The sequence below is a fragment of the Ammodytes marinus genome (assembly GCF_949987685.1).
Source record: "Ammodytes marinus genome assembly, chromosome: 1".
NCBI lineage: Eukaryota > Metazoa > Chordata > Actinopteri > Uranoscopiformes > Ammodytidae > Ammodytes > Ammodytes marinus.
The window spans coordinates 20,804,456-20,818,636 of NC_137230.1; the positions used below are offsets into that span (position 1 = coordinate 20,804,456).

Genomic DNA, 14,181 nt, shown 5'->3' on the forward strand with positions numbered 1-14,181 from the left:
AAGTTATATGCCTATGAAAAAGTATTGCCTATTCTTAAAAATCATCCTGGTCTTTGTCAAGGTACATCTTTGAGAGTGTTGGCAACATGCGCTACCTCACCATCAACCACTGCTCCTTGGCAGATGATGCGGCTTATTCCTGTGTGGTAGGAGAAGAAAAAAGCACCACTGAGCTCTTTGTTAAAGGTATTTCAAGTTTAGAAGAAATTTACAACATCATACATCCATAAATAATAGATTTACAAGGTTAAGAGTCATAGTTGGATCTCTCATTCCTATCTGTTTGGTGCAGAGCCTCCTATCACAATTGTGAAGAATCTGGAGGATCAGATGGTCATGAAGGGTGAGCGGGTGGAGTTGGAGTGTGAAGTCTCGGAGGAAGGAGCCAATGTTAAATGGTTAGATATTTGTCTTTACACTCACACATCATGCATGCAGTCATCAACTAAAAATAACCGTACAAATCAAACTAACAAAATGTACTCTCTAAATATTCAGTTAATCAGGTGTGGCTGACAAACAACAATATGTTAAGATTTATAATATCAATTAGCAAGTATAAGTAAGCCTGTCTTTGATGTAAAATCACATTTTCAGTAACTCTGACAGAGTGTCTATTGCTCAGACACCCAGCAGATGGCATTTGAGTTTGTCATGTCCACAGACAGGGCGCCGTCTCTGTGGCAGACTGAAGCAGTAAATTATCACCTCAACGAAAAGGTCACATCAGCATTTTAGTCTGTCCCATGTGACCTTTATCTCAAGGAGAAAGTTGCTGCGAATGTGCATGTGCTTTTATTCCAAGTCCAAAGTAATTCTCTTGGAACAGACGCCAAAGATCAATATGTGGGGTAAAACCTCATATGATTAATGGGGAAACTGAGATAAATATAACATTGCAAAAGGCAAGAAGAGCCGTGACCTATAGTTGACAAAAATCAATGCATAGTCTCCGTAATAAATCTAATGTACTAACCTTGATTGGCCAACTTCTCCAGGGTATTACAACTAGGCATCTAGTCTGAGCATGGGATGTTTGTTTGTGACATTAAACTCAAAGGTCCGTTTGCTCGTTTTTCTGAACTTTCACCCAAATCCCATTAACTTCATTTCCTGAATTATGTAACACATGTTAACAAGCTCTTTAAAACCAGCCCCTAAGTTGTATTATTGTACTTTTAATCATGACTGTTATTCTCAATAATTATGGTTGCTGTGTGAATGTCTGCACAGGGAGAAAGACGGTGTTGAATTGACAAGAGACGAGTCTTTCAAGTATCGCTTCAAGAAAGACGGCTGCAAACATACACTGATCATTAACGAGGCCACCAAGGAAGACTGCGGCCACTACAAGGTTAAAACCAATGGCGGCGAGTCAATGGCTGAACTCCTGGTGGAGGGTGAGTGTCAGTCATGTGTGTGCTGGCTACAGCATGAGCCACTTTTGTCAGTGGTGACCACACCAAGTGCACATTCCCATACCCCACCAGTGGCTGTGTGGCATTGCCACCCCTGGCATGCTGTCTATCTTTGGATAGTGTCTCTTGCCATGGCCTGCATAAATCTTCCAAGGTTATTTCAGCGACGTAAGTCCACGTGCCAGCTAAAGTTAGAAGACGTGGAACATATTTCACCTGAAAGGAACAGGTCTGCACAAATGACCTGGTTCCTCTCCTTGGTCTTTGTTTTTCCCTGTCTTTGTTTTCTGTGTTGTCATTTTGTTGGTTTAATGTGTCTTGGTCACATGTTTAAAAGTAGTTTCATCATGTGGAACCAAAATAAAATTATAGCCATAATCATCAATAGTTCAGTACAAGAAATACAGAAACAATTCATAAAACAGCCTGTGATTTAAAGTGTTATTTTGTCTATGAATCAGGCACTAATTATCATGAATCGGTTCAGACAACTTAAATTTAGGAACAGTGGGACACAATAAATGATGGGCACCAAAGGGGGACAGTACTGGGAAAGAAAACTGGGAAAAACAGTGCAATTATCACTCTTCTTCAGAACCTGAAATACATAACTGTCATGAGCCAAGGAGAAGAGCATTTGGTTGTTGTCCATTTTGTACTATATCCTCCAAACAATATAGGCTTGTGTTTACCTCTAGGTACATTGTTCTAGCTTTGAGCTTTGATATGTAAGCTTCATGCTCCAAAGCTTCATTGCTGAATCCCAGGACTTGTAGTCAAGTTTGGAATGTAATCTATACATTTTCTATGTTCTTTAACATATACGATTTAAAAGATTTTCCAAAATCCCATTTTCTTCTATATTTTAACCCATGCTGTTTTGGAAGCATAATGTAAAATACGTTACCCTGTTATTACTTCATAAGTTATAGGTTGTTTAAACAATTTTTCCCAGACTTGAGTTTTGCTTTACAGCACCGTATTACATACTGTAGTTGCCCAAGAGTATACCCAAAGTATATTTTTTCGCCTTAGTCCTTTTTTCTTCAACGTACCCACAATTAAGTAGTTGGTAAGTATTTCTAACAGTTTTCGCAACCTCAAAGAGTACGTGTTGGTTTAAAAGTATATTTTATTGCTACGAAATAGATTTTCCTCTAGTACCAAGTCTCCTGGTGAGGCTGATGAAAGATCTGCATTCGGCACATCAAAAAGTCTGATTCATGGATAATAGTCAGATTTTGATATGTGTTTCAGTAATATGAAGGTTTTAAGTATTTTTAATCATGCTTAGAAATCTTAATTTCAATCCACAGGTGATCTAGAAATCATGGATGGGGATGGTTCAAACTCATCCACAGATGGAAGTAGGCAAAATATAAAGCCCAGCTAGTTTCACCCCTTCTTTTTTCAATCTCATTTCATCTTAGTGCCATCAGCTCACATACCAAAAGTATTCATTATGAACCAAAAAAATCATCAGCCATCACATTAAGAGCCATCGACATTTTGTTACACTTTTCTGTTTTGTAGACACTATCATTTAGTCCTAGCTATATGGTGAATATATACTTTTGCATATATATTCTCGTTATGTGTGTGTGTGTGTGTGTGTGTGCGTGTGTGTCTCAGGGTTTATTGTGTGTAAATGTAATCCCAATCTTTGCTCCTGTTCTCAGTCCAAGTTAAGTTTATCTGGCCTGTTAATCAAACACCGAGCCTGCCAAGAATTACCAGCTGCCCTCCCGCAGCAGGGATCAACACCTCGGTCCAAAGCAGAGGCCCCATTATAATGCCATTCCCACCTTATTTGGCCTCAGAGGTGATGTTAAACTCCTTTAACCTTTACAAGGAGCATGGTGTCAGTTATCACACCTGGATAACAAGTTCTTTGGGATCATTATAATGACTCCCCTGTACATTATTTCTGGTGATATAGAGTGATAGCCAGAAGCTCCTGCGGATTGTCTTATCCTCCCACTTTATTTTCTACCATAAATCCAGTTAACTATTCCCCTTGTGACTGTTCCTAAGATACAAAACACAAAGATAATGAACAACTCACCCTCCAACATAGTAGTAACATATTTTCTAATTTTTTCCCCCACATCATCATCTTATTGTAACTTCTTCCACCATTCCATACGGTAGCACCTCCTCTGCAGTCTGAAGAACCTGATAGTTTCCATTATTTGCTCTCTGATCCTGTGTTCTTCTGACCACATAGAGAAAGACTTGGAGGTCTACCAGAGCATAGCAGACCTCACAGTGAAGGCCAAGGATCAGGCGGTTTTCAAGTGTGAGGTGTCGGATGAAACCGTGAAGGGAACCTGGTTCAAGAATGGCGTAGAAGTCAAGTCTGATGCCAGAATAAACATATCACATATTGGCAGGTTAGGGCACTTTACCTCCTTGTACATTTGCTGAATATATGCCATTATACCTTGTGTAATAAACCTTGCTTGACCTTTTTAGGATCCACAAACTGACCATTGATGAAGTCAAACCCGAAGATGAAGGAGACTACACTTTTGTGCCAGATGGCCACGCTTTCAACCTTTCTGCTAAACTCAACTTCTTGGGTAATATAAGTGTTTTATATGTTTTACCCTTCTACACTATATCACAAACTAAATTGGTCTTAAACTATTTCTCACTTTTTTTTTCTTTCCTAGAGGTGAAGATCGATTATGTGCCGCGCCAAGGTACAGCAAATGTACCCTCTTGCCTCAAGTGCAGAATGAACCAGTTGAATTGCAACTGTCTGTTCATTTGAACCATTTTCTCTCACTTTCTAAGATCCTCCTAAGATCCACCTGGATTGCATGGGTCGCACTTCTGATACAACAATTGTGGTGGTGGCTGGCAACAAACTGCGTCTGGATGTGCCTATCACTGGAGACCCTGCGCCCACTGTGATCTGGACCAAATCGGATAAGGTAAAACAGACTAATCGACTTGTGTTATTAATCTGCCACAAACACAGTGTCGGACTGACACCTGTCATCTCTCCCAGTTGGTAAAGTCTGAAATCTAAGGCTCCGTTCAACACCAAAAGTATTCTTGATAGCCTAACTAATGTCACACTGTGTAACATTCAGGAAAACGGCATACTTAGACAATATGTATTGTTGTTCTAATTTAGACAAACTAACTAGAGTATCAACTCTTCTGAACCCTAATACTAATTTATATTAGTATACCCTATACTAATACCGATGGTCAAACCCGATGGATAGGACAAAGAAAGGCCGGAGGCCTCTTGGACCCTGAAGGACGGGGAAGTAAGTGTGCCTGTCAGTATGTTGACAGCATTCTAGTTTTGTTTGTCAATTGAGTTAGCTCGACGTTAATGAAAACAATATGTTCAACTGTTGCGCATTGGATGTACAAATGTAGCCAGTGGAGAAGTACATGGATTTCACCCTATGTAAAACTTGCTAAAGTTCTGCTGCTTGAGTTGGGAGAAGATAATGCAAGTGACCATCAAGACAAAGCAATTGATCTTGCAACTACATCAATAAAAGAGCCTTTTGTTATATTTATTTATTGCTTTACCACCCTGGAGAAAGAACATGCTGCTGCAGCAGCAACAACAACACACAGATGCAGACTGAAAAGCATCTTCTCCACTGGCTATTATTGTGCATGTTGCTTTTATGTCTCTGTTTTACAAAGCACTCAGAGCAAGGTCACAAACTGCATGTGGTGTTACTCAGTGTCTGCCAATTTCGATAAGGTAAGAGCATGTTCTGAATCTTCCTACAGACAGACAAGGGTCGTATGGAACTGGGAAGTAAGTATAAACATGGCAAATAAAGTTACAACGGTTATAAAGTGACTTTATGAAATGATTCCTTGAATTACATACTCCAATTGCTGAATAACTTAAAAACAGGCATGTGCCGTGTAAGCACAGGTCAGTGTGTAGAGAAAAATTATTTGGACATTCCATTGGAATTAACTGCCTTTACAGAACAAAGAGCAAGTTTGTTGATATTTTTGGATTCAATAAATTACACTTTTGTGGCTAGTTGGTTGACCTTGAATTAAATGTTTTGTTTTTTACTTCTACAATTTTTCTCTTTTTCTTTACATGTTCAAGGTGCTGCTGTTCTACTGTTAATAGATGCAATGCATGTGAATATGTGTAAATAATGCAATTCATATTGAAAAAGGAACATAAACCTAACCAAATATTTTCAAACTACAGTATAAGAAGTCAGCATATGGATACTTAGAGACTTGTGATCCCTGATTTCAGAGGTTTTCCAGCACTTGTCCTGCATTTGCATGGTGACATCTGGAGTTGTGAATTCAAATGTGTTCATGTTCATGTGGTCTTGAAAGCACACATGAACCCAAATATAGAATATACTGTATATAGAATAATAGAAACGTTGTGTTGGAAAGTGGTATGTCTAGCATTGCTCCAAAGAAGCAGCATGATGTGTATATGCCTCTGCCTCATCCACTGTTCCAGCATCTTTACTTGGAGTACGTGCAACCGAATCATCAATCAGTTTAGAGTCATTGTACCAAAAGGTACTTCACTCAAGCACAATTAAGTAACTCTGCTCTGGTTTTCATTGCGTAGGTCCTCACAGAGGCAGACGGTAGAGTCCATGTCGAAACAACCAAAGGACACTGTGTCTTCGTCATCGAGGGGACCGAGAGGCAAGACGAGGGAATCTACCACGTTATAGTTCGGAACCCCGCTGGGGAGGACACTGCAGAAATAAATGTGAAAGTTGTCGGTGAGACAAAGCTCCCCCATTCCTTTTAATGAGGAGAGTCACATTTCATTATGATCAGCGTATAGACACAAGCCTCAACATTTCCAATGTCCTTACGCATACAAAGCAGCAATCTAAGAACTATGACTTCATACAAATATTTGATGTCAAGCACATTTTATGTATTCAATAAATCACGACAGTAAGCAATGTTTTCCTCCAGATGTTCCTGATCCTCCCAAGGCTCCCAAAATCCTTAGCATGGGAGAAGACTTCTGTGTTGTCCAGTGGGATCCCCCCCTGTTTGATGGTGGACAGCCAATTATTGGTAACAAAAAGAAAAAAATCTATCTGGAAATGTCTTAGGCGTCATCCTTTTATTGTCCTGACAAGCCTGGTTGACACACACAACATAATTTTCTTCCATTTTCTATCTAAGGATATGTGATAGAGAGAAAGAAGACAAAGAGCTACAGATGGATGAGACTGAACTTTGACCCTTACCCTAACACAACCTATGAAGCCAAGCGGATGATTGAAGGGGTGGCTTACGAGATGCGAGTCTATGCTGTCAACGGCATTGGCATGTCTCGTCACAGTCCAGCCTCACAGCCTTTCGTGCCAGTTGGTGAGTCTAGAGTATCATGAAGATGTTATGTGGATGACTGATGGTAGACGGTGAGAACGAAATAATATCACCAAATAAACCAGATAGATTAGCACCGTAGAGTACAATGCTGAATATTGTGTGCCAGATGATGAGAAAAAAAAGTGTGTTAAGTAGGGGAGAACGGGGTAATGTGAGACACTTTTTACATTTGCTTCCCTCTAAGGGAGCTAAAATGATTTATCACTCAAATTTACACATTTCCCATTAATTCGGGATGTTTCCTAGAAAAGGACGTTAGCAGAATTTATTCATGACAAAGGGCAGTGAAAATATGATTGTTTTAAAAAAAAAGTTGTCTTGTGTCTCAGTTTACCCCAGCTGTGGGGTAAACTGAGACAGACCAGAGAAATCAAGGGCGTAAACTGATCCACTTACTTTTTCCACTCTGAAATTACCATAACAAGACATTTTGTAACAGTTACAATTCTGACAGCTAGCTTGAAAACCAAATATTCCAAAACTAATGTCGGACGAGTAACAGAATCATGGGGTTTGGTCAATTATGAAAAACATTTTCTAAACACTTGATAAAATACACCATATAATTCATATTCAATAATTAACATTCAAATGACATATAGAACCAGTTAGATTAAAACACAGTCTGGGGGTCAGAACACAGGACCCTTAGAGCCAGCTAGTGTCTGGGGGTCAGAGCAAAGAACAATCAGAACCAGCTAGAACATCCTGGGACTCAGAACACAGGACTAGACCCAGCTGTCATTTCCATCTTTTGAGTCTTTGATTAATATTTTTCTGCATTTGTTTTATTGGGATCATTCATTGAATAAAGACATATTACTTAGGGGCCACTTACACTAGGGCCGTGGCCCCGTGCCCAAGCTCATTTGCATACTAAAGTCTAGAACGTTTGGCTAGTGTGACCACGCCATCCGTATTCCAGCACGGAACCCCTTGGCCACGGCACACTTGGGAGAGGTGTGCCGTGGCCAAAGTACAGATGCTAATGAGATGACACGCGCACAAGCAAGCGCAAAGGCGGCGTTCCTGACGTGAATTTATTAAGGATGCATAGTCCGTTAACGTCCGCTGCCTTACTAGTCGGCACCAGAATTGCCCACCACTTGGACTTGTAGCTACATAAAATGTGTGAGAATTAACGTGTGTGTAGGCCTAGGTGTGGGCTAATAAAAGGGAGAGAGCTAAATAGGTGAGCGCAGAAAGCAAAGGAAAAAGGTTTTCGTGTTTACTCACGTTCGTCAGATGATTTTTTTCTTTGTCCTCCCGTCAGCTGTCATAATAATGCCTTTACGCATGGCGGTTGAGACAAACCCAACACAACACACAGCGGGACTCCGCGGTGATAAGGAAACAGTAGCTACTTTACAAAGACACTTAAAATAACGATCTCTGCCCATACAAAAAGTTCTGACTTGGATTACTTGATAGAGCGATCGAAGTGTATAAAACCATCCGGTACGTATGGTCTGATGACGGGCCGTTATATTAATAATAAACAGCGTGCTGCACAAATATGAGACTGTCCACCGCGACCTATTACGTCAAGGCTACATTTAAAAAAAACAATAACTTAAGGATTCTCGTTGCTCTAATGTGGAAGTGGAATATATGATGCAAATTTGGCCGGATGAAAATATTCACAAACAGTCGTATAGCCTACAAGTAGACCACGCTCCAAATCCAAACGCGCACGGTGACGTAGGCAAGGTGCAATCGTGCCCAGGCCACGAGCAGTGTGACCACGGGCCAGCGGGAGGAGTGGGGAGGGGGGGAATCATGCTGAATCTTCCTGCAGCACGGAACAGGCAAACGGCCCTAGTGTGAGTGGGCCCTTAGAGTCTATTGGTGTTAAAGGTCACTCTCCTGTCCCCCACATACATACGTGCCAAACCATGCCCTTGCTGACACCCCTTCAAACATCAACCCCCACCTCCAGCCCACATTGTCTTTTGTCTTATTCAAACTAGTCTCCTTGCTACCTCAAATATAATGGATTCATTAAAAAAGGGCACAGACACTGTCTCACTTTACCCCACAGCATTTGTCTCACTTTACCCCACTGCCACAATTTTAGAAAAAACTACCTCTCAGCAAATCAGGCTAATCTTCAGTTATCATCATCACATGGTTTCATATGTTGCTAGTTCATCAAGATGTATGATAGAAGTTTTTCCACCTGAATCAAAAATACCTTTGGCACAACAATCGATTAAGTTGACAGGAAGAACATTTACTTTTACATGCAAAAAAGACATTTTTGTGAAAAAAACATGCTTACAACATCACCAACATCACCATGAGGTCCTCTCTTTCATGGCCAAGGGGAAATGAGAGGGGCTTGAAAACATATATCTCACATGACCAAATATGTGTTCCATTGCCTGGACACAGGGGGTGTCTCACATTACCCGATGGCTCACATTCCCCCGTTCTCCCCTACTTGTAAAAGAAGGACCGCTATGGCTCAGGTAGAGCAGAGTTGGTTATTTGATTATTTGCTCCTTCTGTGTGTCGAAGTGTCCTTGAACAAGACACTGCATCCCTATTCCTCCTATCGGTTTTACATTTTACTCAACCAATTTATTGTTGCACAGACTCTTGCACAGTGAAGGGATCGGATTTGATGAAACACAACCAGATACGTCGTATTTTTAATGCCAATTTCTTATTGTCTTTGTTCCATAATGCAAAACAAACGGTGGCAATTTAATCAAGATTCAGGTGTAGATTTTTACTTTAATGTCATGAGAATGTAATTGTATAGATTTATACAAGCCTGTATTCAAGGGATTAATTTCTCTTTCAGTGAGAAATTAACTTTTTTTTCCCACCATTGATCACTCAGTCAGGCTGAAATAAATCTTAGGACTGTATGCTATGCAGCACAAGCTTGTAAACATACAAAAAAAACTGGACAATCTTACATAGTCACATATAAATACATCACCTAACCTCGATGCATCCTGTGGTCTTTTTCTCTCACTTCCTAAACAAATGTATGCCCCTTCGGAGCTGGTGTCGTAAAAACACTGCAGCTTTTGTCCAAAGGTCCTGCTTGAATCAACAAAAAGGGAAAGTTCCTCATAGCCACTTTAACAACCATCTCATTCTCTGCTTGTTGATTTAAGAGCATATATTTGTATGCAGATGGCCAATGGCTTGTAAGACAGCTGATTAGGAAACTATCCGTGGCATCCCTCTCTATAAATAATGGCCTGGAAGTTTGGACCAGCTGCTTACCTCAGAGGGGTTCTGGCTACTGTGAAGGCTGCTTGGGAGGAAGCATTGTTGTCTCGACAGCAAAGACAATAGGCAAGAGAACAAGAGACCGCATGTGAGAACCAGAGAGAATGAGAGCATAGGTTGGAGTAAGGCTTTTTGCTGAGAAGGCGGACACCTACAAACACCAGTTTCAATACACAGTGGGCCTTCTAAACTACTGAGGAACAATGACAAAACCTAAACTTCCAAAGACAGCTGAGAAGCAACAAGTAGAGGAAGAGAAACCTGTGGAACCAACAGAGGCAGAAGCCGTCGTGCTTGAGACAGTCGAACCTCCACCCCAATCTCCACCTCCACCTCCTGAGGCAGAGCAGGAACCAGGAGCCAGTACTGAAGCTCCAGCGGCCCCTGCAGAGACTGTTCCTGTAGAGGCTGTGCCTGCAGAGGCCGTCCCCAGTGAGGGAGCTCCGGCTGAGAATGAGACACAACCAGCAGAGGGTGTCCCGCCAACAGAAAATGCTCCCCCAGCAGATGGGACCCCTTTGGAGCCCGTTCCTGCTCCTGAACCAGTACCAGAGCCTGAGCCGGCGCCTGTTGTTAGTAGGTCCTAGCCGTCATTTTGAGACTAAGGTTTTTCTAAATTGAAATTAAACTTAGTGTTGTTCCTTCCTGTCTATCACATTAATGGCAACATCGCTGCATATTCCAGACCCTCATTTTGTTTAGTAGTTGCTTGTTTGGAAGTGTTAAGCATGGTTTAGTAATCGTGATGTAGATGTTTCAAGTGAAAAAGAAAATCTGTATTTGCTTCTCAAAGCAATCCTGGTCACCTTTTGCCTAAAGTAACCAGAGCTACATTTAAAACAATCTCTGCTGCTGTGACTTTCTACACACAAGGAGACCCTTGACTTCTGACAGGTGATCCCATAATTTTCTTGCACTACATAGCATCTGTCCTGTGACCTGGAGTCCGACGCAGCCATGACTTAAATTCAGCACCTCTTTTGTCATCTTGTCAACAACGTAAAAATATCGAGTTGACTAAATACTACCTATGAACAATGGGATGGGATGTTCTCCTTCGTTGCCATTTTGGAGGATTCTTCACATGCACACTGCAGCATGCACAACTAGTTATAGTACATACTGGTTTATCACTGTCAGTTATTGAGTCACTCCAAAACATTTCAAAATAATTCCTGACTGTGCAATACACTTGAGAAAGAAGATTAATTTGCAAACATGGCTAATAGACTATTTTCATAAATGATAACACAACTGCAAATATTTCATATTGAAACATTTGCTTTGATGTTATTTGAATTAGGACCATGATCACAGCAGTATCTGGTTACATTACATATATGCTCTTTTAAATCAATCTTTGTAGATTCAATGTTAACTGTGACTTGTTTTTGTGAGAAAAAAAAAATCAACAGTACTTAGAGCTTTTGGAAACCTGGTCTAAAATAGTAAATATCTATAAATGATATCAACGTTTGGGGTCTTGATAAGCTTTTACAAAATCTGATTAAAAAACAAATGTTCATAAATATTCTAAAACTTAGTTTAAAAAAATGCTTTTTTACTTTCTATATTGTTTGACAGGACTGTGTGGGCCGGAGGTAGCCTGGCTCCACCCGCCTACCTACTTCCGCTCAAATTTCATTTTCTCTTCAGTAGTCAGTCTGGGGCTGAGGTGAATTTCTCAACTTTAGCTCAGGAAAATTTCGGAACGTCCAATCAGCGAACAGAGCGAGTGGCTGAGAACGATGACGTCGAAGTCGCGCTCCAGTTTCAGTTGAATGCTGCGTTCCTTTATACTCGGAACTCGGAGATTTCCGACTTGGTAGTTCTGAGTTCCGACCTGTCTGTGTTCCAGTGCATCTGCTCGCGAAAGTATGGACGCCGACAACCTTTCTCGTCAAAATAACTAAACGTTTGGCTCTGGCAAGTTACCGTTGCCAGGTACCGGTAGATCCATAGACCACAATATGTAGTGAATTTGGAAATTTCCGAGTTCCCAACTGGAACGCACCGTCAGAAGCCGGCTCATGACACACGCGACGACCAAACGTTATGCGATTGGTTGGCTAATCCAGAGTGGCACTGGGCAGATCCAATAGTTTTAAACTTCAACAGACACCTGCCTCCAAGTGAGTGACAGTTTGCCAATTACAGCACTTCCAGACCTTCTGTACAAATGAAATGAAGTACGATGGTCTGGTTGGACCAGGCTAGGCCAGAGGATGGGGGGAACCAAACATGCCAACAGTCAATGTTTTTATAGAACTTTCAGGCAAATAACCGTGATTTATGGAAGTAAATGAGTGTCATCGGATTTTGAAAATAAAAAGCCATTGAATTTTAAGCACTGAATATTTATGCATTGAAATAACGTATCTGAATTTTTTGCAGCCTTGAAATAATGTATCTGAATTTTTTGCCTCTGAATTTAACTCATTACATTTTAAACAACTAATTTTCACCTTTATTTTACAATGTTCTCAAATTTAAAATCAAATATTCAACGTTAAAAAATTCAATGTGCCAAATTCAACTGCAAAATCCCGTGTATGAAATTCAGAGTAAAACTTTGGGGACCCAAGGAAGAGCAATCGATCATAGATGCTAGATCGCGTTCAACAAAGAGAGCAAGTGGGAATATTAGCTCATTGCCTTGGATACCCCTGACTGATGCAGGAAGGCAAATCAGGTTTTAGCCATGTCAAACGGCAACGCAAGTAACGATGGTGCTTCGGTGAGTACAAACATGTTTCTATATATATGCTAGCCATTATATTCTTCCCTATATAGAAACATGTTTGTACTCACCCAAGCACCATCGTTACTTGCGTTGCCGTTTGACATGGCTAAAACCTGATTTGCCTTCCTGCATCCGTCAGGGGTATCCAAGGCAACACGCTAGCTAATATTCCCACTGGCTCTCTTTGTTTGTTGATCGCGATCTAGCATCTATGATCGATTGCTCTTCCTTGGGTCCCCAAAGTTTTACTCTGAATTTCATACACGGGATTTTGCAGTTGAATTTGGCACGTTGAATTTTTTAACGTTGAATATTTGATTTTGAATTTGAGAACATTGTAAAATAAAGGTGAAAATTAGTTGTTTAAAATGAGTTAAATTCAGAGGCAAAACATTCAGATACATTATTTCAATGCGGCAAAAAATTCAGATACATTATTTCAATGCTGCAAAAAATTCAGATACATTATTTCAATGCTGCAAAAAATTCAGATACGTTATTTCAATGCATAAATATTCAGTGCTTAAAATTCAAAGGCTTTTTATTTTCAAAATCCGATGACACTCATTTACTTCCATAGTGATTGGCTCAAAATTACTGTGTCATAAGAACCAGAGCACAGCCTGCCTCATCCAAACCGAATTTGTGTCAAGTTTATCAAATTAATACGAAGATATCTTTCATTTGGATTGATAAATATGCCTCTTTTCGGATGCTTACTGTCATGCAACTAACTCCCCAAATTTCATTTTGAGAAGGATTTTGTGGCTTTGGGTTAAGGGGGCTTTGACAAGTGAACTTACCTTATTTGCATTTCTGTTGAGTAAAAAAATAATGGGACACCAAATAATGTGTGCATGCTGCTCATTCCAGCATTAAAGAGCCTGGTGTATTTCACTGTAAGCATGAAAATTAGACAATGCTGCTGCAGTGGAACAAGGGGGAGCAAACATCAAGCACTGGATGCAGCGAAGTCACAAAGCTTTGAAAGGGTTTTTGCCACTTTACATCATTTGTTAATTTCTGGTCCGTTTCGTCTACTTGTTCAGTGATTCACTCTCAGCGTATTTGATTGATGCTTTAACCCACAGTTATCTTCCTCTCTCTCAGCCCCTACAAGTGAGCCCCTCGGACTGTGCGTGGACGACATCAGTGACACTTCCATCTCGCTGAAGTGGCGGCCGCCTGAGAGGATCGGCTCAGTTGAACTCGAGGGTTATGGGGTTGAGTACTGCAAGGAGGGAAGTAAGTGCTGGAGCCACCTGCCTGTATGCTTCTGATAAGCAAGTTTTATATAGCACATAACATCATCATGTTGATACACACCAATCATTTAAGCACTACTATTATTTTAGATTAAAAAATGAAAATCTTGAAAATAGAAGA

At 40.6% G+C, this 14,181-nt stretch overlaps 1 protein-coding gene across 1 annotated transcript in view; it reads left to right on the plus strand.

The window, feature by feature from the left end:
* Window positions 1–14,181, plus strand: part of mybpc3 (myosin binding protein C3) — a gene marked incomplete at both ends in the record, with an annotated part of 42,832 nt that overhangs the window by 21,715 nt on the left and 6,936 nt on the right. Inside the window, 11 exons of the mRNA XM_080028507.1 lie at window positions 62–186; window positions 293–398; window positions 1,234–1,400; window positions 3,646–3,811; window positions 3,894–4,000; window positions 4,094–4,123; window positions 4,218–4,357; window positions 6,016–6,175; window positions 6,378–6,482; window positions 6,594–6,782; window positions 13,906–14,040. Of these exons, the coding sequence (XP_079884633.1) occupies window positions 62–186; window positions 293–398; window positions 1,234–1,400; window positions 3,646–3,811; window positions 3,894–4,000; window positions 4,094–4,123; window positions 4,218–4,357; window positions 6,016–6,175; window positions 6,378–6,482; window positions 6,594–6,782; window positions 13,906–14,040 (1,430 nt within the window). The remainder of the gene's footprint in view (window positions 1–61; window positions 187–292; window positions 399–1,233; window positions 1,401–3,645; window positions 3,812–3,893; window positions 4,001–4,093; window positions 4,124–4,217; window positions 4,358–6,015; window positions 6,176–6,377; window positions 6,483–6,593; window positions 6,783–13,905; window positions 14,041–14,181) is intronic.